This window comes from Lontra canadensis, unplaced genomic scaffold (genome assembly GCF_010015895.1).
Source record: "Lontra canadensis isolate GAN:19392208 unplaced genomic scaffold, GSC_riverotter_1.0 scaffold2, whole genome shotgun sequence".
Classification (NCBI taxonomy): domain Eukaryota; kingdom Metazoa; phylum Chordata; class Mammalia; order Carnivora; family Mustelidae; genus Lontra; species Lontra canadensis.
In genome coordinates this window covers 16,100,691-16,128,663 of record NW_022630996.1, presented here as the reverse complement: position 1 = coordinate 16,128,663, position 27,973 = coordinate 16,100,691, and the positions used below count along the sequence as shown (strand labels likewise).

The 27,973-nt window shown below is 58.4% G+C and overlaps 1 protein-coding gene across 2 annotated transcripts; it reads right to left on the bottom strand.

Annotated features, from left to right (window-relative positions):
• Positions 1-1,435: 1,435 nt before the first annotated feature.
• Positions 1,436-26,189, bottom strand: KCP (kielin cysteine rich BMP regulator). Of its 2 annotated transcripts, XM_032869614.1 has the most exons (42): positions 26,062-26,187; positions 24,163-24,329; positions 23,420-23,609; positions 23,254-23,330; positions 22,454-22,538; positions 20,909-20,976; positions 20,655-20,751; positions 20,438-20,520; positions 20,098-20,191; positions 19,140-19,222; positions 16,388-16,481; positions 16,165-16,244; positions 15,995-16,088; positions 15,570-15,655; positions 15,415-15,496; positions 15,039-15,191; positions 14,830-14,936; positions 14,659-14,752; positions 13,788-13,961; positions 13,559-13,641; positions 13,370-13,463; positions 13,088-13,276; positions 12,638-12,808; positions 10,814-10,990; positions 10,060-10,145; positions 9,701-9,791; positions 9,490-9,572; positions 9,308-9,401; positions 8,308-8,481; positions 7,985-8,067; positions 7,236-7,356; positions 6,274-6,353; positions 5,959-6,058; positions 5,349-5,437; positions 4,907-5,009; positions 4,674-4,816; positions 4,214-4,386; positions 4,020-4,131; positions 3,820-3,921; positions 2,991-3,155; positions 2,010-2,316; positions 1,436-1,878 (listed from the first exon to the last, which is right to left on the bottom strand). In XM_032869614.1, exons 1-42 carry the CDS (start codon positions 26,138-26,140, stop codon positions 1,628-1,630), a joined length of 5,058 nt encoding a protein of 1,685 aa, XP_032725505.1. In that variant the 5' UTR covers positions 26,141-26,187; the 3' UTR covers positions 1,436-1,627. The 2 variants fall into 2 exon arrangements, with proteins under 2 accessions (XP_032725505.1, XP_032725495.1); XM_032869604.1 differs by having other exon boundaries at positions 20,098-20,520; positions 26,062-26,189.
• Between the last annotated feature and the right edge of the window lie 1,784 nt (positions 26,190-27,973).

The window sequence follows — 27,973 nt, the reverse complement described above, 5'->3', positions numbered from 1 at the left end:
TGTGTACATATGACCCTGGCAATGGCGCTCCATCCACATAACCCGCCCCACGGGGGCCGCAGCCACCGACGGCGCACTTACTGTGCAAAGTGGGTCCCAGCCTCCCCATCCCGTCTTACGGAATCCAAGCTGCCCCACAGAGGCGAGGTGCCCTAGCTAACGTGGGGTGTTTTCTTCCTCCTCAGGAGGCAAGTGGCCTTGATGAACTGGCTGGGGGCAAACGTGGTCTGGGGAGGGGGCAGGAGCCACCACAGGCAGGACAAGGGCGAGCACTTCCCAGGTACCTGCTCCAAGTGCAAGGTGCTGGCCCCGGGTCACTCTGCTGACTCATCCGACAGGAGATGCAACAGGTTGAGGGCATGGTTTATGTAGGTCATGACAAGGGCAGGGACAAGGACATGAGCTGGTCTGTCATTGCCACGTCCCCTGCTGTCCTGAGCAGCCTTGCCTGGTAAGCTGCTGCTTTGCAGCCGCTCAGCGAGAGCCCAGGGCCGCCTCTGCTCTCCGGGCCTTGGCACACATGGGCTGAGCTGGCCAGACGGCTAGTCTCGGGTCAGTCCAGCTCTCCCTCCACTGCTGCTGAAAGGTTAGGGAGCTGGCAGTAGAATGGGGTACCCCCTCATCTTTTACCCAAGGCCCCTATATCCCCAAAACAGAGTCCTTTTTGCAAAGAGACTTTTCAAAGAAATAGACTTATTATTCTATTCCCGAACCAATGTTCTTTCCCCTACAAGGATGTATGCTGCTCACACGATCATCCAGGGTGGATGTGGCTGTGAATGCACACAGGGGCCCACGCATGTGCTGCATGTGTTTACCTGGGTTTCTGAGGAGTGTGCATATGCACGTGGGTGCATACGTGTGTGTTCATGTGTGTTTTGTGTGCATGTGTGTATTATGTGCATATTATGTGTGTATTATGTGCATGTGTGTGCGTGTGTGTGTGTGTGTGTGCCTGTGTCCATATTTCCTCATGGTCTGTTGTGTCTCCTGTCCCCCATCCCAGGCAAGGAGTCCCTGTCACCAGCTCTTAGAGAGGCCTTGGATGCACCTAGCCTCCCCAAAGAGGAGAAGGAACACCACGTGAGGACTGAGCCCCTTTTCTATGCTCCTCAGCGCCCCCACAGGATTCTACATGAACCACCAAGGGACCAGCATGGGGACCATGGGCCACGCTTGAGACATAGTGTGAGCACAGAGCTGAGACCGAGATACTTAGGTCCTCCTGCTGTCCCATGCAGGTTTTCCCAGGCAACCCCAGGGTATGGCAGGCATGGGCAGCCCAGGCAGCTGTGAGAAGTGAGCAAGGTCCAGGGCTCAGTTCCCACAGCTGCCACCTCTCGGATTCGGGGGACACAGACCACTGGACCCCATGTTCCAAGCAGCCCAAGCCACCATCTAACACCAGGAGAAAACACACACACACACACAAGTATGCCTTAGGAGAGCCCCCAATTTTACTTCCTCTTACTGAACACACTGAGGTCTTTGTGTGACACAGGCCCAGGCTGGGGCCTGGATGGGGCCCTCTGTCCACGGCTCTGGCCACGATGGGAGCCATTCTTCAAGGGGAGGCTTTTGACCTGATGAGTCCTGGTGTCATCCTGGCTCTGGGTGATCCCTGGGACTACTGGCCAGGGCTGGGCAGAGATCTGGGGGGCTGGTCCCCAGTGAGTTGGACAGGGGGGCAGGCCTCGGGTGAGATACAGTGGGCCTCGTGCTCCACCAGGCCCGCAGGGCACTGGCAGCCAGGAACGCAGGGCCTCACGCAGTGGGCTGCCAGCTCTCCCAGGGGAACGTGCTGGTTGAAGCAGGTACGGGGACAGGGCGGGCCACACTCATCGAACACGAAGCCACGGTCCAGGGGACAGCCCACCACTGCAGGTGGAATGGAAGGCAAGGTCATAGGCGAACCCCGGCGATGAGGCCCTCCTGCTACCTAACCCCGTCGAGACCTGAGCCCCCTGTGCCACCCTCTTCCCCAACTCGTACTGGGCATCGCCCCTCACCACAGAGTGTGGGGCCCCTCCAGGCAGGCGTCACCCCTGCCTGGCGGCAGTGGCTGGCGTAGGCCTCCAGGGCATCACAGAGGCAGGCATCGGCCGAAGAGCCGGGGCCACAGGCACATAGGTCATACACGCAGGCGGCGAAAAAGGGCTCCGGTGGCACAACAGCGTGGCAGCGACTGAATGGGGAGGACTTCAGCACCCCACACCGGGCGTTGGCCTCACGCCTGGCCCGGTAACCCGATGCCTTGCACGGATCCACCTCGCGGCCCTTGAAACATGGCCGGCTAGGTCCCGGTCCTTCTGGGACCTAGGTGGGAAGAGTGACCCTGATGGGACAGCATCCACTGGCAGCTGACCTTTGTGTGCTACGTTCTTCAAAACACTTTCCACCAAATATTTTGGTTTAGCTTCAGAAACCTCCCTACAGGGCGCCTGGGTGGCTCAGTGGGTTAAGCCTCTGCCTTCAGCTCAGGTCATGATCTCAGGGTCCTGGGATCGAGGCCTGCATCGGGCTCTCTGCTCAGCGGGGAGCCTGCTTTCTCCTCTCTCTCTATGCCTGCCTCTCTGCAGACTTGTGATCTCTCTCTCTCTGTTTCAAATAAATAAATAAAATCTTTAAAAAAAAAAAAGAAAAGAAACCTCCCTACAGGAACAGCAAAGGAAGTACTGGCAACTTTCTCCTTGTCCCCATTTTACAGATGGACAAGCCAAGGCCCAGAGCAGGTAAGGGATTTATTCAATGTCACATAGCCGGCGAGTGGCAAGGCAGGGCTTGCGGATTTAGGTGATGCCTCTTTCATCAGGCCGTCCTGCCCCCCACCCCCGCCCCAGCACCATGACAGGCCAGAAGCCCCCAAATCATCCTGCAGTGGCCAAACCCATTGGTGTGTCCCCCCACCCCCGACTTCCCATGTAAGCAGGCTGCTCTAAGACTCCCACTCAATGTGCCTCCCTCAGCCGCCCAGCTCCTGTGCCGCTCACCTGCCAGCTATTCCCAAAGGCAGCCTCTGTAGGCAGGAGCAGCCCCTCAGGGCCCTGCAGGTCATCCTGGGCAAAGCCATTGAAGTTCCCACAGAGCCCGCACATCTGGCCCCGGTAGGAGCCCGGTACGCTCACCTCCACCTGAGACTGCCCGTCCCACAGCACCTGTGCAGAGAGCCTGGGATTGGGGAGTGGGGAAAGGTAGGGACCCCATCCTGGCCCCAGGCACTGTCAGCACCCTCCACACTGTAGGGGAGGAGAATGCGTGGAGAGAGGCTCCCCCGCGGAGATGGGCCCCTGGTGAAATGCAAACCCGCTTCCAGAGGGTCACTTTCTCGTGGGCATTAGGGCCTTACAGAGAATAAAGCAAAATTCGAGTCCAGATCACAAGGGTAGGTAGACAAGCCTCCTTTTAGAAATTTACAAAGTGTACTTCTTGCCAAAGGCAGGGAGAAATTTACTCTCTGGCATGGGAGTTGGAAGGATCTCAGAAGCCACCTAGGAGACCTTAATTGACATCCCTCCAAAAATCCGCACCCCTCCCCCTTTTTTTTTTTTTTTACCAGTGAGAAAACAGGCCCAGAGGGGACCTAAGAGCCCCACCGTGTTGGTGGCTGAACCAAGATTAGAAACTAGGCTCAGATCTCCTTTCATTCCACCCAGGATGTCTGATCATGATTCCTCTCCTCCCCTCAGAATCCAGCAGAACCTTCTCACCTCCCTGGCCTGATCTGGCCCTGGCCCTAGCTGGAATTCCCACTGCCTCTCCAGATAGAAGGCCTGAACCGGCCGGGGGCTCCCACACCCTCACTGGCCCTGGCAGCGGCACCTGGAGCCCCGGCTGGGCGTGCAGGATCACCGTGCGTCTCTGCAGCTCCACGTACAGCAGCGGCTCCTGCAGGAAGGGCAAGGCCACGGGGCGCCCGTCCACCTGGAGGAGGGAAGCAGGAGGAGGGGCAGCCTCGGGACTGACGAGTGGACGGCGGACAGCGCAGGACCGACCTTCCCCGGGTCCTCAGCTCTGCTCACCGTGACCGCTCCACCCTGCAGCAGCCCCACGGCCACGTCTCCGAGCTGCACCGCCACCTCCTGGGTCCAGGCCACACCCCTCCGGCCCCGGTTGGTGTTGGTCACGTGCACGCTGTGGAGGGAGAGGCCCAGGTGCAGGGGGTCAGCAGGGACAGGTGTAGGGAATTAGGGAGGAGGCACGGGGGTCTGCGCACCTGAAGTCCCCACCGCGGCAGTCCTTGGCCAGCACGTAGCTGCAGCTGCCCTGAAAGTGCAGCAGGCGGCCGTCGAAGGTGCGGTAATGAGGGTCTCCGAAGGCCATGCAGGAGGCGGGTCGAGGCAGGCAGCGGGGGCAGCAGCTGCCGGGACTCAGGGCGGGGGCCTCATCCTGGCCTCAGCCCCAGATCCCGTCAGCAATATCGCCCTCCCCGCCATGCCCCACGCAGAGATTGCCCGGGAATCTCCAGGGACTCCCGCTCGGCTTCCGGACTCACCGCGAGCGGGCGCTGGGCGCCACCTTGTGGCCACACCTAGGAACTGCACGGCCCCGGGTACTCCCGGCTCCACCGCTCGGCGACCGCTCCCTAAGCCCTGCCTCCTTCCTCCCGCCTGGTCTCACCCGGGTGTCGGTGCCACGTGCCCACTCACCCCACCGCCCTCGACCGCGGCACTCACGGGGCCACAGGACAGCGGCGGGCAGCGTTGGCTCTGGCAGCGCACCGTGCCGGCCACGCAGGAGCAAGTAGTGCAAACGTCCACGGCCCAGCGCTCCCCGGAGGCCACAGCCCGGCCCTGGTGCGCGCACGACTGGGCGGGGGCTGAGGGGACAAGAAGCGGGGTAGGGTCAACTGCCCGTCCCTCGCACTGGGTATCGCTCGTCCCCAATCCCCCGTTGCTCTGGCTGGCACCTTGGCATCGCTCACAGCAGCGGCCGGCCTCTGTTACCTTCGCCCAGCCCTGCGGGCAGGAGAGAGCGGGGCACTCCTCCAGGTCGCACTCCACGTGGCCCCCCTGAGGAGGAGTCATTGCGCTAAGGACCTCCTGCAGGACCTGGGGGCCCTGGGCCTCACACATCTGGGGGCCCTCTGGGTCACAGTCTGAGGCACCCACCCCTTCTCTCTGCCCCTTCCCCAAAAGAACACCCAAGTCATGTTCAAGTAGGGGATGAAATCAACCCTTAGTTCTTGCCCCAGCACACGGGTGCCGCTGCCCGCTCTCACTCAGAGGGGCCGCCTTTTTCTAATTACCTCAAAGACCCCATATTCACTGGTCCAGTGTCCTGAGACTCCTCTGTTCATCCGTCTGTAAGACCCTCCGCCCACCCCTGCCCGCCCAACGACCCCTGCTCACGTGGCAGGTGCACGTAATGCACGGGTTGCTGGGGTCCTGCCAGCTCTCTCCATCTGCCACTCTCCGGCCCTCGGCCTCCACCACACACTCTAAGAAGGAAGAAGTGAGGACGCGGGAGCACTGTCCTTCCAGCTACATCCTCCTCTCTGGAGCTCACCCAGAAGGCCCATAGCAGGGGAGTGCCACACACCGCCCCCCCACGGGCACCCTGATGCTGATTTCCTCAACCAGTATCCGGATGACCTACTGGATGCTAGGCCCTACCCCAGGGCTCAGGAAGCGGAAATGGCCCCAGAAGCCAAAGAGCCAGAGGCTGGAAACTTCCCATGGGCCAGCTGCCAGCTCACTGCAAAGCCTGGTCAGTGGGCCCGGGGTCCCTCAGCCCACCGACAAGTCTCAAGTGAGGCCTCGAGAATCCAGACTTCATTCTCTGCTTTTCTTGGCTTTCTGCACCCCCATGAGTAACCCTTTATTTCTCCAAAAGAATGAAGCCTGCGTTTGGAGTATAGACCCTAGGTTGTCCATGTAAGCCTTCGGATGCCCCCCTGCCTGGCTCCCCCGTGGGCTCAGGCTCAGAGGGGGAGGTCAGCAGGTCAAGGCTGGCACTTACCTCGGCACATGGGGCAGCAGCTCCCAGGGGGGGTATGGCGCTCTGACAGGGGACAGCTGAGCTCGGGACAGGCCCGGTGAACGCAGAGCCATGTCAGGTCCTGTGGAAGGGCGTGTGACCACCACCGGCAGAGATCAGCAGGGAGGGAGCACGGTGTCATTGGGAGCAGGCCTAGGCCAGGTATGATGTCCCAGACAAGTGGGTGGATGTCAAGGTGAGTGGGGAGCCTGGAGCTGCTGCAGGGCAGGGGGCGCTGCCACAGCTTACAGAGGAGGAAGAGAGAGCTTTGGGAGTCCCCGAGGCAGAAGGGCTCACCTGGCACTGGCAGGTGTAGCAAGGGTCAGGCGGGGCCAACTCAGAGCCCAGCAGGCCTTCTGTGCAGTTACTCAGTGCCTCTGTGAAGACAAGAACTCTGTGTTGGGGGGAGAAGGGGGCAGCAGGGGGCAAAAGCCCACCTACCCACTATGTCCCCAGACATCGTAGGCCTAGGGCCTACTCCTATCCCCAGCACCCTGCGTCCAAGAGAAGTCCTCTTTCTTCTGGGGTCAGCAAAAAAAAGTTTAGACTTTTTAAAAAGAACATTAACTAGAGTGGAGCACCTGGAAGTGGACAGGGTGTGGTTTCCTTAGCCTGAGGTCCCTAAGGACCATCAGAATGCCTCCCCGGCTCCTTCTGCTACTTCCTTTTATGTCTCCTGGCAAAAATGGCACAAGGAAGCCCAGAGAGCCAGGTAGGTACTCCAGGTTCTAATCCTGGCTTCAGCATTAGATTCAGCATTTTACAGATGAGAAAACCTCTGTTTTCTCATCTGTAAAAGGGAACAACAATACCTCTCACTGGGCAACCGAGAATTAAATGGGATACTGTTTATTCAAAGCACCAAGTACAGTGTCTAGCATGCAGGAGATGCATAATAATGTCAGTCCTCTTCTCCTTCCCTGAAGCACATCCTAGCAAGTGTTGGTAAGAACAACTCCCCACCTCTGTAGCCCCTCTGGTCTCCCTTTGGTGCTCTCAAGAAGCCAGAGGAGGGCAACACTCCCGCCCCCACAGCGCCACCTGCTGGGCAAGAGGCCCCATAAACTGTGTGTTGCTTCAGTCAAGGATCCCCAGTTCTCCCTGGGGGCTGCCTGGCCAGCGCATGGGCTTCCATAAGTCCATCAGACTCAAGAAAGGGTGAAGGCTGGGGCTGCTGAGAAGAGCAGGCTGGTTCTTCCAGTGTCACTCTGGGCGTGGCCATCCTACCCTTTTTTTTACCCCCATATCCAGGGACTCACGGGCACAGGTGGGGCAGCAGTGCTGGGGCCCAGGGGGCAGGAGCTGGCTGGTGGGACAGCCCACCAGGCTGGGACACTGCCGTCGATGACACTGAATGCTGGGGGGTCCCTCAGGCTGCAGCTACAAAAATGAGTGAGCAAAGGGGTTGGGTCCCAGGCCCTGGCAGCCGAGACACACTCTTTTCCCCTGGACTCCAGGCTCTTCCATCAGCCTGCTGCACCTCCCCCGGATACGTCTTGGGCGATTAAACTCCCGTCTGCAGAGACTTACTGTCTCCCCAGGTTGCTTCTCACCCTGCGCCCTAACACAGAGGTGATGTCCTCTTCTCGCCAGTTACTCAGGCCTGACCCTTGATGTGACCACTGATCCTCCCGCACTCTCATGCTATCCTCCCCCTCCTTGCCAGGTCTCCAGACATGGGATGTCATATGTCTGCTCACCATTACCTTCACAAGGGATTCTCTAACATCCCCCCACAACCGCTTCCCAGGTGTCTCCCCCTACCTCCCATACACACCCACACTACCCTCCAGCCAGAAGGCCTTCCCACTGCCCCCACACCCACATCCCCACATCCCCACTCAGTGCCTGTCCCACCCACACTTCCTGGCCCCGCTTAGCTCTTCACTTCACCCCAAGTCCTGCCTCCCCTCCTGGCCACAGAGGCACAATCCTCTCTCTGACCCTCATAGTGTTTGTGCCCCCCAGGGTCCAGGCTTCCCCACCCCTCAGCGATGCCGTCACCCACCTCACAGATGCACACTTCACAGGGGTCTGTCCCAGGCTGGAAGCTCTCCCCTGGTTCATACTTGCGGCCCTCATGCTCACAGTCTGGGGCGGGGTGGGGGGGAGGGTAGGAGCAGAACAGGACCAGGGAGCCTTTAGGCTGGCAGGAACACCAGGGGGTGGGGTTCTCTCTCCCTGCAGTGACCCCCAGCTCCAGGGACTGGAGTGTGTGCAAGAATGGGGCCACTTCTAGAACAGCCCGGCTCTGCTGCCCAGCCCCAGAGGGAGATGTGGACCAGGTGCTGCCTCCTTGCCTCCCCCACGCTGGCCCCAGGTTTCCAGTACCAGAGCATCGAGGGCAGCAGTCATTGAGCCCTTGGTGGGGCCGGGCGCAGGAGCTGACACACTGGAGGCGGGCACAGGTCACGACGCCATCATGACACATGCAGGAGGAGCAGGGGCTCTGGGGGTCCACCCAGCTACTGCCTTCAGGGTGCTCCTCCCCACCAGCCAGGCAGCCTGTGTCCCAGGTGGGCACGGGTGAGCTCTGAGTTCTGGTTCTGCCGGTATGCCCTTTTCCCCCCAACCCTGGGTGCTCGGCAGGGCATGTGGGTGCCAGGAGCGGGACCTTCAGGGAGGAGGTGAGAAGGTGGCCTGGGACAGAGCTCTTGTGCATGGTGGCGGGGAAGGACCCTGGCTGAGGGCCACAACCCCTGGGTTCTTAATCCCATTCCATGTCTGCTTGCTTTCTAGACCAAGGGTTACAATGAATAGTAGACCAGTACCAGCAATGGCAGTTGGCATGCAGTAGGTGTGTAATAAGTGCACGCAGAAAGAATGAAAGGTTCCATCGCTAAGCATGTGCCCCAGGTAACAATATGGAGCCAGATGGCTAAGTTGCAAATCCTGACTGCCACTTACTAGCTGCATGACTACAGACAAGTTATGTTTACCTCTCTGTACCTCAGTTTTCTCATCTGTAAAATGGGAATCATAACAGTACCTATCTGATAGTGTGTGGGTTAAATGAGATATGTGTCGAGTGCTGAGCTCAGATGGGATGTGCTCAGCAAATGTGAATCGTCATTATGATGATGATGACCAGAGTGTGGTGAGGAAGGGGGCAGTTTTGAGGGGTAATGGTCTTGGCGGGCCAGGGGCAGGGAGAGGTAGGAAGAACTGAAGACCGACAAGGAGGAGCGCTCAAGAGCCAGGGCGTGAGAGGGCCAGGTGGTGTGGACAGGGAGGGGGTGGCCAGGGGAGAGCTAAGAGAGGGAGGTGGGGTGGATACAGGGCATGGGGCCAGGGGCAAAACAAGGAGACAGCCCCATGGGGCCAGGCATACCTCTGCAGCGAGGGCAGCAGCTGCCTGGCTCCGTGACCTGGAGCGGGCAGGACAGAGGAGGGCACGGCAGCCGCGCACAGCTGACCCGGCCGGCCTGCAGGAGATGCCCTCTAGGCCAGGTGCCCCAGAGGCACTGTGGCCCTGTCCCCACCCTACCCCACTCTGCCCCCTCCCTACCATACCTGACACCGACACCACTCACAGCTGCCTGGGGGCCCCCCGAACTCTTCCCCGTCCTGGTGCTCCTGGCCCTGGGAGAAGCAGCCTGTGGGAAACACATTTCCTGGGTGAGAGGCTGTGCCAGCTTGCCCTGTCCAACCACAGGCCTGGCGGACAGAGGCGGGGGGAGGGGAGAGGAATGAGGGGGAGCAGGGCATGTGGAAAGCAGCTCACTGTGGCAAACAGGGCAGAAGCAGGGTCCTGGAGAGGGATGGGGGCAGAGAGCTGGAGGACAGGGCTTCTTCTGGCACTGCACAGAACCTTCCTGAAGGAGAGAGGTCACACTGCCACTTCTTGACTCCATGCTGTCACCACCTCCAAACAGGCTACACATTGCCCCAGGGTAGGGTGTCCCTACTGAGCCTGCCAGACTCCAGCCCCCCTCCCTTGGCCCGGGAGACCCGAACCAATCCTCTTCCACCAGATGGTACCCCCGGGAGACGGTGGGGTGGGTGGGCTGAAACAAGGTCTTCCTGGCCAGAGAGGAGGACTAAGCGATGAAAGGTTACCAGGTTTCCAATAGGCCACCTCACCTGGCAGGTGCAGAGGGAGCAGCCGGGGTCAAGTGGGTCAGGAAGGGTCTCTCCAGGGGCTGCAGTGACTCCATGATAGAGGCATCCTGGCAGGGCAGGAAGCACAGCCAAAGAGTGGCCATCAGCCCAGTCCCCCACGGCCTTGCGTGGCTGGGCCCGGGGACCTCTGCCATGGCTGGGGGAGATGGCAAGTGCGGCCTGCCATGGCCAGTGAGGGGAGGGTGGGAAGACAGCCTCTGGCTAGCTGCAAGTGGGGAGCCCCACAGGCGTGAAGGGGGAGAGGACTGGAGCTGGGGTCAAAGATGGCGGGCAAGTTGCCATCTGTTGAGGTCCATGGGAAGACGAGGTGAGGAACAGGCACTCCTGGAAATGAAGGCTAGATGTGGGCCGGGCTCAGTCAGGATCGTGGCCAAAAGAAGCCAGGAGGGAAGGAAGCTGCCTCTCATGACTGCTGACTCAAGGGCCTGGGAGCCATCGAATGGGTCTGAGTCTGGTAATGTGCCATTTTAGGAAGGCAATGAGACAGTTTAAGAGCAGGAAGTTCTGGAAGCACAAGGCCCAGTTATTTGATGAGCACAACCGTGAGTCTTAGGGGATAGCAGGGACAGACAGGAGGGCACAGGCGTAGTTTGAGGAGAGCACAGGGTGTGGGTTTGCCTTGTGGCTCTCTCAGGGGAGGGGTGATGGTGGCAAGGCCTGGTGACAGGGCCCCTGGGAGCCCCAGAAGGGGCAGGGAGGGCAGGTGCTGTCCTACCCTGGCAGGTCGGGCAGCAGTGTCCAGCCGGAGTGAGTGGGTGGCTGCAGCCTAGGGGCTCGCAGGGCTGGCGGCCACAAGTCACGAAGCCTCCGAGGCAAGTACACAGATTGCAGGGCTCTCGGGGATCTGGGAACTCCTGGCTGCTCAGGTAGGTCTCCCCCAGATACTCACAGCCTACAAGAGAGGATGGCGAAAGGGAGGACAGAGGGCACAAAGGGTGAGAGGTGAGCAGTGGTCCAATTCCCTGCTGGGGCCTGAGCTGGGGTGAGGGGAGGGCTCGAGCCAGGCAGGGGAAGCGGGGCAGAGGGGTCTGGCGTGGGGTTGCTGGCTGAAGGGCAGACTTCCTTCCGTTTAGCCTGCCGTCTAGTCTATCGGGAAAGACCCACACAGAATCTGTCCGCAGAGATAAACACTCAGCAGGCCCCTGCCCAGCCAGAAGGCACCAACGTCCCCAAGCTGAGGAGAGCTGGAGATAGCCTGAGATGGCCCAGGAGATGTGGTTCCAGCCCTCTGATTAATCAGGGACGGGGAGGGTGTCCCAGAGTGGTGGCAGCCTGACCCAAGCCGCTCTCCGACTCTTGCTGACCACCTTTTTTTTTTAAAAGAAGGGGCTCTTCAGGTCATAATGTGTCAGTGTTGGCTCATAAAATGCCCTCCTCCAGTGGGGGCACGTGGGAGGCTGTGCAGGTGCAGGGACAGGGGGGACATGGGAAACCTCTGTACCCTTCTCTCACTTTTGCTGTGAACCTAAAACTGCTGTAAAGAAAAAAATAGACTTAACAGGAAAAAAAAAAAAAAAAAAAGAGGCGTGTCTGAGTCTCAAAGCCTTGGCAGGCAAGTGTCAGACTCAGATTTAATGTTTTATTTTTAACTGCATTAATATTTATGGTCACCTTCATTCCTGGCAAATCGAATTCATTTACAGTATGCTATAAAGACTCTTTTATAAAAAGGTTTAAATTTAAAAGTTGATTTGAAGAAAGTTCATTGGGGTGCCTGGGTGGCTCAGTCACTTAAGCGTTTGCCTTTGCCTCAGGTCATGATCCTGGAGTCCCTGGATTGAGCCCCGCATGGGGGGGGGGGTCCCTGCTCAGCGGGGAGTTTGCTTCTCCCTCTTCTTCTGCTCCTCCCTCCCACTAGTCTTCTTGCTTTCAAATAAATAAAATTGAAAAAAAAAAAAAGAAAAATAGTTACCTAAATAAAATTACAGGTGGTAGTGTCTGTAACAATATTGCTAAGATAGTACAAGGGTGACCAAAGACTGGGGAACTGGGTTTTGCTCAACCCTCTCTTGTTTACAGGAACTAAAGTTAGAGTTACACTTAAAAATGGTTAAGGTAGGGGCACCTGGGTGGCTCAGTGGGTTAAAGCCTCTGCCTTTGGCTCAGGCCATGATCCCAGGGTCCTGGGATCAAGCCCCACATCGGGCTCTCTGCTCAGCAGGGAGCCTGCTTCCTCCTCTCTCTCTCTGCCCGCCTCTCTGCCCGCCTCTCTGCCTACTTGTGATCTCTGTCTGTCAAATAAATAAATAAAACAAACAAAAAAAAAGGTTAAGGTAGTGAATTTTACGTTATATGTATCTTAAAAAAATGCACATTTTTAAAATGCATTTTTAACTAAAAAAAAAAAAAGGAGGCCCAAAGAGGTTATGTAACTTGTCCAAGGTCACACAGCCAAATGGCATCAGTGGCAGGAGCAACTCCAGGTTTTAGTCCAGTGTTCATTATTATGTGATAGATGTTGTGGATCCACTGTGGGCAGTAAAGGTGATGCTGACCCCGCCCTCCCAGCCCCTCATCCCCACAGTCCCCTGCCCCTCACCTTCACAGACAGGGCAGCAGTCACCCCTGTCAGGAAAGGGGCACTGAGCAGGGGCACAGGCCCTGGGTTCACAGCGGACGCTGCCCTCCCAGCAGAGGCAGACGTGGCACGAGGCGCTGGGTGAGGGGAAGCGCTCCCCACTGGCAAACTCCTTCCCCTGGTACAGGCAGCCTAGGGGGGCAGGTGAGGAGGGCAGGAGCGGGGGCTGTCTGCCAGGCTCACAGCCTCCCAGGCCCTGCGGACTGGGCACTGTCTCCCCAATTCTTAGTGGGAACCAGGAGGTGGGAGGGGTGGGTTTGGAAGGAGGAGGATGCTGGGATGGCACAGCGTCAGGGGCTGGAGAAAGGGTGCTGCGGACTAAGAGGGCGCCAGGTAGGGCGAGGGTGTGGGACAGAGTGGGAAGGAGCAGGGGGCGGGGGGGTGGCACTGGGGGCGCCGCCGGGGCGTTACCATCGCAGGAGGGGCAGCAGGGTCCCTGGCGCGGGTGGGCGCAGGGCACAGGTGGGCAGGGCAGCCGCTGGCAGGACACGGAGCCGTCGAGGCAGAGGCAGCGGTGGCAGGGGTCTTCAGGCAGGGAGAAGTGCTCCAGGTGGCGGGCAGGGACCCCGCCCCCCGGCCGCGGGCAGCCTGAGGAGATGGCTGAGCAAGAGAAGAGCATGTCAGGGGTCCAGGGAGAGGCTGCGGAGCCTCCCCGCTCTCTCCCGGGCAGGTCTGCCCAAGGGCTGTGCCTACCGGGGCACTGGGGGCAGCACTCTTCGGGCAGCAGGACCGGCTCTGGACAGGGCAGCGGAGGGCAGCGGCGGGTGAGGCACTGCATGCTGCCGCCCTGCAACAGGGGGCCACGGGCCAGGGCTTCTTAGCGGTGGGGGGCAGAGGAGATCCCCCTCCCTGGGAGGCCTCCTCCCACGGGGACAGACTCACCAGACAGCGACACTGCCGGCAGGGGTCAGAGGGGTGGGGGAAGTCGGCTCCATTGGGGTACTCTTTCCCACCAAAGGCACAGCCTGGGGGAAGGGGCAGCTATAGTAACGGGAGGGGCCCTGCTCCTCCCTGGGTATGCCGCCCTTTCAGCCCTGAAAGCCCACAGATGGGACCAAGCCATCCCAGGAGACCACCCCCCACCCCCCTTTCCCTATCCCCTCCACCTCACCGTTGCAGTTGCTCTGGCAGCAGGAACCAGGCAGTGGGTGGGCACAGGGGGCAGGGGGGCAGACCCGAGGCTGGCAACGGGCATGGCCTTCCCGACACTGGCACTCTTGGCAGGGGTCTCGGGGGTGGGAGAAGCTCTCTCCATCCACAAATACTTGTTCCTCCAGGATGCAGTCTGAGCATGGGGGCAGGGGAAGGGGCACAGTAGGGGCTGACAGTTCTAGAGCTGTGCTGGTAGCCCATCGATGCTTGGAGTCCAGAGACACTGAGGCAAGGCCAAGAGGAAGCCCCATGGAGAGAGTGGAGGAGGGGCCCATGTAGGCGGGTGTGGGTATCTCTCTGAGCACACCCTATGTGTGCGTGGGCACACACATGTGCATGTGTGCATGCGTGTGTGTGTGCGCATGTTTGTGTGTGTGTGTTATTTGAGCCCATTTACCTGCCTCTGAGAGGGAAGAGCCCGGGAGCTCACGCGTGCAGGTGTGTGTGTTTGTGAGACACACCCTGGCACAGACCCTCCACTGGGGCAGATCCAGGGAACGTGGCACGCCAGCACCCAGTATCTGCATGCCAGACCCAAATGTTTGTGGCATGAACCTGCTTTATACAGAAAGATATGCAAATATACCTGACTGGTGGGGTAGGGGATGGGAAGAGGACATACATAATGGGAGGGACGGGTCCTGGAGTAGCACAAAAGGAGAAACAAATCTCTACTCTCCCTCCCGCCCATACTCTGTGAGTTCCAGAGAGTTCCAAGTTGTGTCCGGCTGGAAACAATTCCAAAGGTGGTTGCTTTCTAAGGTATCTGGTGAGCCCAGAGGGTCATGGGAGAGCTGGGTCTAGGGCCCCCAGGTGCAAGAAGCACATACCTGGGCACCTGGGACAGCACTGGCCGGGTCTACTCTGGGGCCTGGCACAAGTTGTGGGAGGGCAGTCAACCAAGGAGCACCTCACAGTCCCCTCCTGGGAGCAGGGGAAAGGGCAATGGGGGTGGGCCCCAGGAGGGGCTCAGCAGGGCAGCAGCGAACCCGGGGAGCTACCTCGCAGTGGCAGGTGTGGCAAGGGCTATCTGCGTCTGTGAAGTTTTGCCCGTTGGCATACACTTGGCCATGGTAGGTGCAGCTCTCACAGCTGGGGCAGCAAGAACCTGGGTGGGACAGACTGATCAGAGCCCAACAAACTGGGGGTGGGGGGAGCTGGACAAAGCAGGGGATGGGGGAAGAAAGCCAGACTGGTGTGGAGCACTCACCAGGGGGCTGGGTAGGGTGCTGGCAGAGGGCTGGGGAGCAAAGCACCGCCCCACACATGGGCACGCCATCATGACAGGAGCAGGCTGTGCAAGGCTGACCATCAGGCTCCCACTGGACCCCCTCAGCAAACTCCTCTCCATCAAGCACACAAGCTACAGTGGAGTGGGGGGGGGGCTGTCACCGGGGCAACTGGGACACCTCCAGCCATCCCTGACCTTCCCAGACCACAGGAACCTGACTTTGCCATCCCCACGGTGGTCTCTGAACCCACACCGGAATGGGAGGTGGCCCCGGCAATCCCCCCCTTCCATCTGTGGCGGCTGGAAGCAGCCCTCCTTTGAAGCTTTTCCTCCCTCGCCCCCTCCCCACACATACCTGGGCAGAGTTGGGGGCCAGAGGCAGGCATTGCACAGGGGGCAACCGGGCACTCCTGCTCCTCACAGGAGACCTCGCCAGCCTAGGAGGGACGCTGGCTGAGGGTCCCCAAGGGCTGACTCAGATCTGGGGTGGGAGAGGGCTGGACTGGCTACCTGGCAGGAGCAGCGGATACAGCGCCCACTCTCTTGGAGTCTAAAGGTCTCCTCACTCTGATACTGGTGTCCCTGGTACTCGCAGCCTGGACAGGAGAACAGGAGGACCGGGGGGTGGGGACAGAGCAGGAGGTTGACGGCGAAGCCTCACACCACCTCGAGGCGTCCACCGCCCACCCTGATGCGCCAGGCTCCCCCACCTCCAGGATCTCGGGCCCCACCTTGGGGCCCAGTTTGCCATGAGAAGGCAAGGTGAGAACATGCCCCTCACCCGTGGTGACAGGAGCTTAGGCTTTTCAAGGACTTCTCCTGTACTATAGTCCAAGGGGCTTCCTATAGGTCCGAACCTCTGTGCCCAGGCACCCCTGGAGCCTCTCTGGGGCCAGTGCTTGCCCCCCTCCAGGTGACTCAAGCCCCCAGCTCACCATCACACACTGGGCAGCACTGCCCAGGGATCCTGCCTGGGTGTCTGCAGGGCACAGGAGGACAGGGCAGAGGCTCGCACTGGACGCTCCCGTTCTGCCGATAGGGTCTGGTCAGCGTCCGAGAGGCAGGCCTGGGAGCCAGCCCCTCCCTGCCAGGCAGCCACACTCACAGCGCAACGGCAGTGCGAGCAGGGGTCTCCAGAGCCCACCAGCTCTCCTCGGCGGTACTCCCGCCCATTTAGGAAACAGCCTGTTGGGGAAGAGGGTGCCTCAGACCCTTCTCAGGAACCCTGCTCCCCCTGCTGCCTGTCCTGGCTGGCCTTCGTGGGAGACTGCGCTGGGCCATCCATGAACTTTCTGCACCCCTGCACCAGGCGCCACTCACCGACTCACCATCGCACAGTGGGCAGCAGGTGCCTGGCAGGGGCCGCGCAGGGTATGGGCACAGGCTGGCACACTCTCGCTGGCGGCACTGAATGTGGCCCTCCTGGGAGGGGGGGCGGGCAGGGGAAGGTGCCGTTAGAGCTCCGTCAGGTGGCAGGAACAGCAATTGAGTCCCTGCAATCCACTTACTAAGCACTGTTATGGGTTGAACTGTGTCCCCCCAAATTCATATGTGGAAGTCCTAACCCCTGGGACATCAGAATGTGGCCTATTTGGAAACACGGTCATTGCAGATGTGATTAGTTAAGATGAGGTCATACTGGAGTGGGGTGGTGGCTCCAGTAACTATGTCTTTGTAAAAAGGGGAAATTTGAACACACACATGTGCATGCACACACACACACACACACACGCACACAAGGAGAGCAACATGTAAGGATGAAGGAAGAAGCTGAGGGACACCAAGGATCGCCAGCAGACCACCAGAAGTCAGGGGAGAGGCCTAGAACAGATTCGCTGTCACAGCCCTCAGGAAGAACCAACCCTGCTGACATCTTGATCTTGGATTTCTGATCTCTTGAACCACAAGATGATACATTTCTGTTGCTTAAGGCAATCCGTCTGAGCTACTTTGTTATGGGGGCCCCAGGAAACCAATACAGATGTATAACCCATCATGTTACTGAAGCGTTCTGTGACTCAGTTTACCCATCTGAAAAAAGACAGTAATAGTTCTGTCCTCGGGCACCTGGGTGGCTCAGTTAAGTGTCTGCCTTCCGTTCAGATCATGATCCCAGGGTCCTGGGATTGAGTTCTGCATCCAGCTCCCTGCTCAGCAGGGAGTTTGCCCCTCCCCCCTGCTCACTCTCTCGCGCGCGCGCTCTCTCTCTCTTTCTCGCTCAAATAAGCAAATAAAATCCTTAAAAAAACAATAGTCCTGTGCTCACAGCCTGTTATGGGAATGAAATGAGATGCCCAGCCTGGTGTGACACCCACCTCTGGGAGCTGGCAATCAAGCCACAGCTGCCGCTACTCCCCGTGGCCCCTCCCAGACAGATCCCACCCCTTGAGCTCACACCTGCATCGGGGCTCCACACTGCCAGTCCCTTAAGTGGACGGCCAGTCACTCTTCTCACAGATGTTGGGGAGAGTGGTCCGTGTGAGCAGGGAGGGGGAGCACATGGTTACAGAGGGGAAGAGTCCAACCATTTCAGTTGCTGTAGTGAAATCCCATAGGCTGGGGGGCTTATGAACAGCGGAAATTTGGTTCTCGTTCCGGAGGCTGGGAAGTCCAAGAGCAAGTGCCAGAAGGGTCTGGCAAGGACCTGCTTCCAGGTTCCTAGACACCTGTCCTTTCTCTGTGTCTTCATGTGGCTGAAGAGAGGAAGAGCTGGCTCTCTGGGGTCCCTTCTACAAGGACACTAATCCCATTCATGAAGGTGCCACCCTCAGGACCTAAATACCTCCTAAATGCCCCACCTCCTAATACCATTAGGATTCAATATAGGAATTTGGGGGGTGGGGACACAAACATTCAGTCTCTATCACCTGGAGTGTCTTTCCTCATTTCTCCCTGCTTCAATTCTACTCACCCTTTAAGACCTAAACCCACCCCTTCCATGATTTTCTAGATCTGTGCTGTCCAATAGAAGCATAATACACGTCACAAGTCCCTTTAAATTCTCTAGTAGTCAGGGGCACCTGGGTGGCTCAGTGGGTTAAGCCTCTGCCTTCGGCTCGGGTCATGATCTCAGGGTCCTGGGATGGAGGCCCCCATCGGGCTCTCTGCTCAGCGGGGAGCCTGCTTCTCCCCCTTTCTCTGCCGGTCTCTCTGCCTACTTGTGATCTCTCTCTCTGTGTCAAATAAATAAATAAAATCTTTTTTTTTAAAAAGATTTTATTTATTTGACAGAGATTTTATTTATTTATTTGACACAGATTTATTTATTTATTTATTTATTTGACAGAGATTTTATTTATTTATTTGACACAGAGAGAGATATCACAAGTAGGCAGAGAGGCAGGCAGAGAGAGAGGGGGAAGCAGGCTCCCCGCTGAGCAGAGAGCCTGATGCGGGGCTCGATCCCAGGACCCTGAGATCATGACCTGAGCCGAAGGCAGAGGCTTAACCCACTGAGCCACCCAGGAGCTCCAATAAATAAAATCTTTTAAAAAATTTCTCTGGTGGTCAAATTTCAAAAAGTAGAAAGAAAGGGGGAAAAAAGGGAAAAAAACGAAAATAGAAGCAGCTAAAATGACTTTTTAAGATATTCCATTCAACTCAATCTATCCAACAGTTATTTCAAGATACAATCAACATAGAGTATTAATGATATATTTTATATTCCTTTCTTTCACAGTAAGTCTTTAAAATCCCATGTGTATTTTATGCTCCAGCCCAAGTCAGATTGAATGGCCCCATTTCCAGGGCTCAGTGAGCACACGCATTAGTTCACAGATTGGACAGCCCAGTTCTAGATGTCTCTAGGAAATCTCCCCAGAACTGATGCTGCCTTTCCTATCCTGCACTGTCTCACTCCTGGAGCTTGCAAGCTCTTTGAGTTACTTCACAAATCCATGCTGCACACCTGCCGTGCTCAGAACTTGGCACGCAGACAGGCACAGCCCCATCCCCCCGCCCCAAGTGCCCAGCATCAGGTCTTCTCCAACTCTGTCCCCTCCCAGTGCCTATGGGATGTGCTCAGTGAAATGAAAGAATGAACATGGGGGACCTGGGGTGTGGAGTAGCAGCAGGGCTTACCAGGCACTGGCAGATCCGGCAGGGGTCCCCAGGGGCAGTCCACTCTTGTCCGTGCTCCCAGTGAGAACCACCTTCCGTGCAGCCTGGTGTGGGGTGAAGATGGGCAGAAAGGAAGCCTGGTGGGAGCCAGCCTAGCTGCCGGCTCAGCCTGCCCCTATCGTCCTCCACAGGCCCCCTGGGGGCTCTCTCCTGAGCCCAAACCAGACTATGTCATGCCTTGGCCTAGACTCTTAGGGGCTCCCAAGGCCCAGATAGGGTAAGACCCAAGCTCCTTAGCCTGCCCTTCCAGGTATCCCAGGACCCAGTGTGGCCACGCCCACCTGCCCCTGCTCTGGGGGGGGCCCCCTCATCTCTCACCATAGGCTTTGGCCATTGGTGCATGCTTGCAGCTTCCCGCTAACACACCCACCTCACACTGTCTGTCCCACGCCTCTGTGCAAGCTGTCCTCTCTCCCTGGAATGCCCTCTGGCTTATTCCACCCATCACCTAGCTAACTGCTCTCCATCCTCAGGGTTCACCCAGAACACGCTGTCTCCAGGACGCTCTCCTTCCTGTGTCCAGGCTGGACTGGGTCTCCTTCCTCTGAGTTTCCGCAGTGCCTGGCACCTGCTTCTCAGCCTGCCTTTGCCATAGTACTGCTGTGCAACTCGGCGTCCCCCTCTAGGGGTCCGCCTGGATGGCCCGCCTGTGTCTTCTGTGCACAGAGTGGGTAATGGTGGTCAACATTTATCAGGGTACAGAATGTCATCATCCACCGCTCACAAATGGGGAACTGAGGCACAGAGTAGCTCCCTGAGAGGCACGCAGCCATGACGTGGCAAGGGCAGAATGCAAGCCCAAGCACCTCATCTCTGGAGCCAGCTTGATGGGGCATTGCTCCCCGACTGAGCAAACCCCCCAGGTCAGGGTCAGCAGAATGGGTTCCGGAGGGGAAGAAATGGTGTAGCAGCCTCTTACCTTGGCAGGTTGGGCAGCAGTGCCCGGGCCTGGGAACCGGCTCAGGGCAGGAGCTGGGCGGACACCTCACGGGCATGCAGCGAACCAGGCCGCTCTGTAACGCACCGAGAGCTATGAGAAGCAGCCAGGCCCGGGGCTGGCTCCCAGAGAGGACGGGGTGGGCAGGTGTCTGACACCCTTGGGGGACGGGCCACAGGGCCAGGATGGAGGGGAACCTCACCGGCAACAGGTCTTGGAAGGTACGTGAGGGGATGAAAGAGCAGCAGGTGTGGCCCAAGGTAGGGGCAGGGGTTGAATAAGGAGGAGCAGGGCCTGGACCAAGTGGGGGGAGGGCACTCACCAGGCAGGAGCACTGGAGACAAGGGTTGGAGTTGGACAGGAAGCTGGCCCCGTCTTCGTAGGAGTGGCCCTCATATTCACAGCCTGGGGAGGGTTGCCAGGATGACAGGTCAGCAGACAGCAGGGCAAAGGGACATCACCCAAGGCAGGGCATGACCCCGAACAGGTACTGGACCGACAGGGGGGCTGGGGGATGGAGTGGCAGGGCAGGAGGTCACCTGGCCGGCACACGGGGCAGCACTCCCCAGGAGGGGTGTAGCTCTCCAGGCAGTTGAGCTCCGAGCACGAGGGTCCCTGGCACCGCATGGTCCCAGCCTGCAAAGCGGACACTGAGCCCTCCCTCCCTCTCCACTGCCCAAACTGAGTTACTCTGCTGGCCTAGTGTGCCCAGCAGGCTGCAGCCTCAATTCCTGGGGTATGCCGAGCATCAGGGATGTGTATGGTGGTCGGGGCTGGGCTCTGATTCCCTTACCTGGCAGGTGCAGATGACACAGGGCTCTGGGTGCCACGTTTCCCCAGCCCTGTGGCCTCCAGGGCAGCCTGCAAAACCGGGGCCAGGCCCCCACATGAGAGACCCATAGTACCGAAGCCAAAGTACGCACAAGGGTACCGCGTCCAAGGGCACCATTCAGGTGAGAACCGGAATTCCTACCACTTCCCAGCAGATGGCAGTCAAGTGTCTGATGTAAATGTTACCAGTAGATTTCCATTATTTTACCATAGAAGCATTAAGGAAAGGGTGCTTTTTTACAAAATTTCACCAACGATATACGAACTAGCAGTGGCCTCGAGGCACCACGTATCCTGAGAGTTCTGTGTGTGCGTGCGTGCGCGCATGTCCCTTTTCTCTGAGCTCCACCAGCTCCCCAGACCACTCCCCAGCCCAGGCCACGACTCCCAGGTTCCATTTCCAGACCCCACTGGTCTCCTGAGCCCCTGACCCGCCCTTCACACTACCAGTTGATATTCTGCTGCATAAAATACGGGATGCTCAGCTGAATCAAATTCCATATAGACAATCTATACTTTTTTAGTGTAAGTATGTTCCAAACAGTGCATGAGATGTACTTAACACTAAAAAAAGTATATGCTGTTTAAATTCAAATTTAACAAAGCATCCCATATTCTCTTTGCTAAATCTGACAGCCCTGTCCCTGACTGTGAGCTAGTAGCGTCCCCGGGCAGAGCTACTGTCCCCCCACCCCCGCTTCTCTTCACGTCCCTGGCACCACTGCCTTCTTAGCTTCCCACTATTCCATGGTACCTCACCAGTCACCAGCTCCTGCCCCTTCTTTAGAAACAGCACCCCCTCTACAGCCACTGCCATCCCTGGCCTCCTGGCTCTATGCCTAGATGACTACCGTACTAGCCCACTAATTGGTCTCTTGCATCTAGCCCAAACAGATGAATATTCCTACAGTACTCCTTTGAACAAGCCACATTCTGGCTCTGCATCCTTCTATGGCTCCCCATTGCCACAGAGGGAAGTCCAACTGCAAGGCTTACAGCAGGCTGCTTCCACTGGGCCTTTCCAGCCCGATTCACGGCAACACACATCTCCCCACCCTGTTCTTGTGCCGAAAGGGCCACAGATAACTGTCTCCTGCTGGTGAAATCTCACATTCTCTTGAAGATGTGGCTCAGGTGACCAGCCATGACACAGTCTTGAGTGGCTCCCCCTGCCTTCCCACCATCTGCTCTGGCAGATACCCACACGATGCCCTCCTGCAGTTCTTTTAATCTGGTCATTGGATCTTAAATCTTGTGTTACATTAACTTTCAGTTTATCTTCTCAACTAGGTCAGAAGCCCCCTGAGGGCAGGAAAAAAATCAGACAGAGGCTCTGGCTCCGCCCCAGGCCAGAGAGCACATTTGCTGGCTGTGCTTCCCTTCTGAATTCCCCGGAATGCCAGAGTGAGTAGGCAGGTGCCCTCTGGGCACGTGGTAGGTGACACACCATGGCCCTGGGGGCCAGAATGAGTGTAGGAGGTGGGGCCGGGGCTGGAGGGAGGCTGACCTGGCTCACAGTCCGGACAGCACGCTCCTGGCTCTGGGCAGGGTTCCCTTGGGCATGGCTTCTGGGTACAGGTTATTGCTCCTTCCTGTGAGGAAGCCAACAGGGGTGCTGCACGGGCCTCAGAACCCTGAGGGCCCGGCCTCCGGAACCCAAAGCTCACCCTGGACCACGACACAGTGGAGGAACAAGAGGCCAAAGCAGCTCAAGGTACGTGGGCTACCCTCGGGCTGAGGTCAGAAAACAGACAACCTACCCCCACCCCCATCTTCTCCTGCTGCTCCTGAGCCCCAGAAACCATCTCTTCCAGGTGCCAGCAAATTCCCAGAACCGAGAGATCATAGGAAGGGACCTGAGAGCTTCCTAAATGGAAAAGTGAGGAAGGAAAGGCTGGAAGAAGGTAGATGTGGAGCCAAGGGATGGAGACAAGGCAGGTAGATGAGGGGGACAGATAGATGAGCAGGGTTAGGGAGGGTCCACAGGTGAGGGGGCGATGTAGGAAGACAAGCAGCTCCAGCCCCTCCACCCTCCATGCCACACCCTCTGAGTGCTATCATTTGGGCCCCAATCAGACGGGCTGGGGGACCCCCACCATGTGCATGGGGGAGGTTGAGCCCCAGAAAATAGAGCTAGTTGGAATCATCTGGAGCCACTAGTGGCGAGGCTTTGGGGGAGGGGCGGGCAGATGGCACTGCTCACCTTGCGCACCAGGCTATAGTGAGAGGTAGCTTACACGAGGCAGGTGAGGGGGATAGGTATGGGATCCCCATACCTGGATACCCAGGTGGGTCTTGGGAACTCACCAGGCAGTGGCAGGTGGTGCAGGCGTCCGGGAAGAAGGTCTCGCCATTGCGATAGGCCTGACCATTGTGGCTGCAGCCTGGGGAGGAGATGGTGCCATCACTCAGGCGCTCAGGGCCATCCCCAGGTGCCCAGGTGGGCCTGGCGGGGAGACAGGGCAGCACTCACCACGGCAACGGGGCAGCCCGGGCTTGGGCTCACAGAGCGCAGCCCCCTCCCGGCAGACACAGGCTGTGCAGGGCTCAGGCTCCCAGCGAGCACCCTCGGGCCAGGCCCGCCCCAGTCCCCAGCACTGAGCAGAAGGCGGACGACATTCACAAGACTCCAGCTGCCTCACCCTGGCCTCCAGCTCCTTGTTCTGTGGGAAAGAGGCGGAGGGGAAAGCAGGAGGTGCTGGCTCAGCTCTGCACCATCTGACACGCCCAGCAGATTTGTGGCTCATGAAGCCTGACCAGGGAGAGAAGGAAATCTGATGCTTCCAGGGCAGAGGCAGGTGGGTCCCCTCCAGACAGCGGCCCACTTAACCATGGTTCTCAAGATCTGGAGTCTGGACAGTCTCCCCGGGGGGGCCCCCGGGCTCCCCAGACCTCTCCTTTGGACAGAAGTGGACCCAATCCCTCCCCTCAACAACTGAAGACCTTTATCCATCCAAAATCTTTTCTGATTATGTATAATATGTGCAGTAGGTGCTCCATCTAAATTGATGAATCAGTACTCTGGGGGTTCTTCCTTTGTAGGAAAGAGTAAGTATTAAGAACTGTTCCTATAAGAACTTCTCCACGTGCATTTAAAACCAAACTCTATTTTACTGTTCCCTCCCACACCCCCCCCCCAAGGCGCAACCCTTCTTTCCTTTAACGGCGCACCGCCATTCCCTAGATCGCACACACCCGCCCCGCCTCCCTTGCTACCTGCTCTCTGAGTGCTATCATTTGGGCCTCCAGCCTTCCCAGCCGTTCCTCCAGGAGGCGCCCCTGCTCCTGAGGGGCCCCAGCAGGGGCTAAGGGGTGGGCTGGCTCCTGCTGCCCGGAGTCGTGGATGTCCGCAAGCTGAGGGGGCTCCCTGAGGATGACCCCACCTGAAGGGGACAAGAATCCAAGGTGGGCCTGTAGGTGAGGGGCTGCCAAGGCTTCCTGGGTCCTGTTTTCCAAACCCTGCAGGGGCGGGAGTGGGGCAGCCTGAGCCCCAACCCGTCCGCCTGCCCACTCACCTTCCAGAGAAGGAGCATGTGCACAGGGAGGGGCGGCTGTTCCCTCTGCTCCACACCCCTGAGTTTGGGCCTGGAGTTGGGACAGCCATTTCCACCCCACTTGAATCCCTCCCCAGCAGTCAAGAAAGTAAAAACCGTGGGTGGGGGGTGGGTATAAGCTGACTCCACAGACATCGAATAGACCAGATGCCTCCTCTGGGTTGGGTTGGGCAGTGGAGGGTCTGGAGGAGGAAGAGGAGGAAGGAGAGGGGAGGGTCTTCCCCACAGAGGTAGCAATTATGAGGCCAGGTCTGGGGTGGCTAAAGGGGTTTCTAGCAGACACTAGTCCTGTGAGGCAGGGGACTGTGTCACCCATTTCCCACCCCCACTCTCCCAAGGGAGGATTGGAGAGCCTCATTTGAACCCTAAATTGTCTTCTTTCTTCCAAACCTGCTTTGGCCGGAGTTCCTTGGCTTGGTTCCTGCCATCCCCACGGGCTCTGATATCTGGGGCTCAGTTTTCCTCTTTTGTGTCCCCCCAACCCATCAACCTCTGGTCTCATCCAGTTGTCCCCAGCCCACTCCCCACTCTTCTCTCCTGTTTCTCCACTCAGGAGGCTGAAGTCAGAGCCGTCTTCCCTGCCCCCATCCTCCCTGTCCCCACCTGCTGGTCTCTGGCACCACTTCTCTATGTCGCACATCTGAAGGTCCCAGCGCCAACTCCAAATGTGACCTTTTGCAAACGCCACCCACTCTTTTCAGGCTGGCCTGCTACTCCCCACATCCAGGTGCTAACACCCCAACAAATGCCAGCCCCCAAGCCTCTTGTGCACATTCCCATCCCCTCTCTAGCGAGGTATCTTGTTACCTGGAACTCCGTAGGGCTCCTGTAGGTGGCGCTCTGCCCCGCCCTCCGCAGGGTCCCCTGAGGATGAGGGCTCAGCATCTTAAACCCTCCGTCCCAGCTTGACACCCCCACGCCCACGGTCCCTCCTCTCAGGCCACGCCTACAGGTCTACTTCAGGAGGCACAATAAGGGAGTCAGAGAGAGGGTGGGGGTCCTTTGGGACCCTCAGGGAAGATAGGGCCAGTCCTTTGCCTGGAGAGACCAGCAGAAAGCGCTCCGGCTCGTTTCACAAAGCCTGATTGCTCCCCATGGAACTGTCCTCGGCTCCCCTCTCCCCAGCCGGCTGCCAAGTGCTTGCACTGACCCCTCAATTCCTGCCTGCACCCCCCACCCTCCAGGAGAAGACCAGACACAAACTCCAAGTCAGCTCCCATGGCGGGCCTCCTTCCCCGCCCCCCTTCTCAAGACAAATAATTAACTTCAGACTCCCGGATTCCAGGACAGCCTCTCCCCCACTGCTGCCTGCAGGAATGCCTCCCGAGGCATTGCAGAAAGCCCCCAGTCTCCTGGGCCCCGGGCCTCAGCCTCCGTGCGCGCCCCCACGCGCGCTCCTCCACCGACTGGGAGGACGGAGACTGGCCCCGGAGGCGCTCGCACCCCGCGGCGGGGGTCGGGAGAGACAGCCTGGCCCCAGCTCCTTACATCGGGCTGCGCTGAGTGAGAAACGGGGTCCCCCGGACCGCCCCCGTCCCGAGGCTTCGGCGCCCGGACGTACCTCCGCCGGTCACCGAGACCTGGGCCAGGATGGTGAGCTGCAGGACGAGGGGCAGCAGGGCGGCCCTGGGCCCCGCCATGCTCGCTCCGCCTCGCTGTCTGTGGTCGCGGCTCAGCAGTCGCCGGGGGAGGCGGGGTGGGGACACACCAGGCCGCCTCCCACCCAGTCTTTGTTCAGGGAGGGCTTCTGGAGTCTGTCATCCTGCCTGCTGGCGTCTGCCTCCCTGATAGACTCCTCGAGCCCTGGACCCCAGCTCTGCCCTGACCCCAGCCCCGTGCCAGAGGGGCGGCGGCTAGAGAGCCTCCCGAGCCCGGCAGGAAGCTGGGACCATCTCCCACATATGGTCCCTGGTGGGGACCCTGACAGTAAACACAATTTATCACTCTGAGACCCTAGGACAGTTGGTTTTCCTGCTCCCCCACTCCCTTGGGGTCAGTCCATGTGCCCTAGGGTTCCCAGTTCAGCTTCTTCCTTGCTTACAGGAGAAAAGGATGGGGCTGGGTTTAAAACCCTATTTAGCCGACTCCACGTGTCCTTAGGCAGAACCCAAACTGTGCTTCAGTTTGTTTGCAAACTGGGGATTCTGATACCTACTTTATAGACTGGCAATGAGAGTATACAGATAGGGCAGTGGTTGGCACACACTAAGGGCTCAGTAAATAACAAATTGCACCCAAGGGGCTGTTCCAGGTCTCTGAGATCAAGGTCTCCAGCTTTCTTCCTCCTTTGTCCACCTATGCATTTCCTTCCTGGACTCCAGTCACCACCCCTATCCATACCAGCAACCCCAGGCTTGGCCCTAAATGCTAAGGCCTCCCTTTGCTGGCTGGTCCCTGCCCATTTTCCAGTTCCTAAACTCAGACCTGGGAGCGGGGGTGCCGGGACTGGGAGCAGGGCTGGGCCCTGGGCTCAGCAGGCAGAGGGGGCCAAAGGGAGGAAGTGAGGAAAGCTGGCCACGAACTCTCCTCAGTGCAGCTGGGAAGCAGGGGGAGGTGGGGATGGCCCCGGAGCTCACAGCAAAGGGACATTGAGGGTGGAGCCATGAATCCTGCCAAAGCAGTCTCCCTTCCCACTGTAAAGGCCAGCAAGTCAGAAGGCACCCTTCCCCCAAGCCCAGGCAGGAGCTAAAGTTCCCCCTCCCCTCCCTGCCCACTCTCCATGCACCTTAAGAGAGGGCAGCATCTCTCCCAGGAGTAGGGACCCCTAAAAAGGCCTGAGCAGTTGGCAGCAGGGGGAGGGGTGACCGTGAGCCACTGCTGAGAGGGGCTTCTGCAGGCCTGGAGCTAGGCTCATGGGGGCAGAGGAAAGTGAGGGCCAACAGGCCAGAGAAAAAACCAGGAAGTGGTAGCTCTAGTCCCACCAGGGTTAAAGGAAATGGTGCCTGTTATAAGGCAGGTCCCCTGGGATACTGGGTGGAGCAGAGGCTAAGAGTAGATGCTGGTGAGAGCTGCCAGACTTTCTCCTGGTGACCTCAGGCAAGTCATTTAACTTCCAGTGGCTCATTCTTCTTAGCCATGACCTGTTGCTCTAAGGGCACCCCCTAAGAAGTGTTTTGTGAAGCGTAAGTGAATCAGTGGCTGGAAAGAGCACATTCTTTATCTGCAATAGAAGGTAGAGAAGCTTCTGGAAAACTCTATGAAATAAAAACCCAAGGCCCCAAGGAAAGGGTATTTGAAGAGGCAATTGAGTTCTACCATGACTAATCACTGTGAGTCTCTTTTGTGCCAGGCATCAAGCCAGATACAGGGATATAGCAATAAACGAAACATCGTCTTTCGTGGAATGCCCCATGCAGGCCAACGGAAGGGGGATAGGGCTCCTGGCAGAGGCGGAGTGTGAGCGGGGCATTGTAAGTGCACACAAGTGTCAGGCTTGGAATACACGGCTCTCGTTTCTCTGCCAGACGCTGCTA

Excerpts from the sequence above, each read along its gene's own strand:
- KCP (XM_032869604.1), bottom strand. The coding sequence starts at position 26,140 with ATGGCGGGGCCCAGGGCCGCCCTGCTGCCCCTCGTCCTGCAGCTCACC. Across the intron at positions 16,089-16,164 it reads GCTCGCACTGCCGTTGCGCT|AACGGGAGCGTCCAGTGCGA; the intron begins GTGAGTGTGGCT and ends CCCTATCGGCAG. Across the intron at positions 4,132-4,213 it reads TGCCGCGGTGGGGACTTCAG|CGTGCACGTGACCAACACCA; the intron begins GTGCGCAGACCC and ends CTCCCTCCACAG.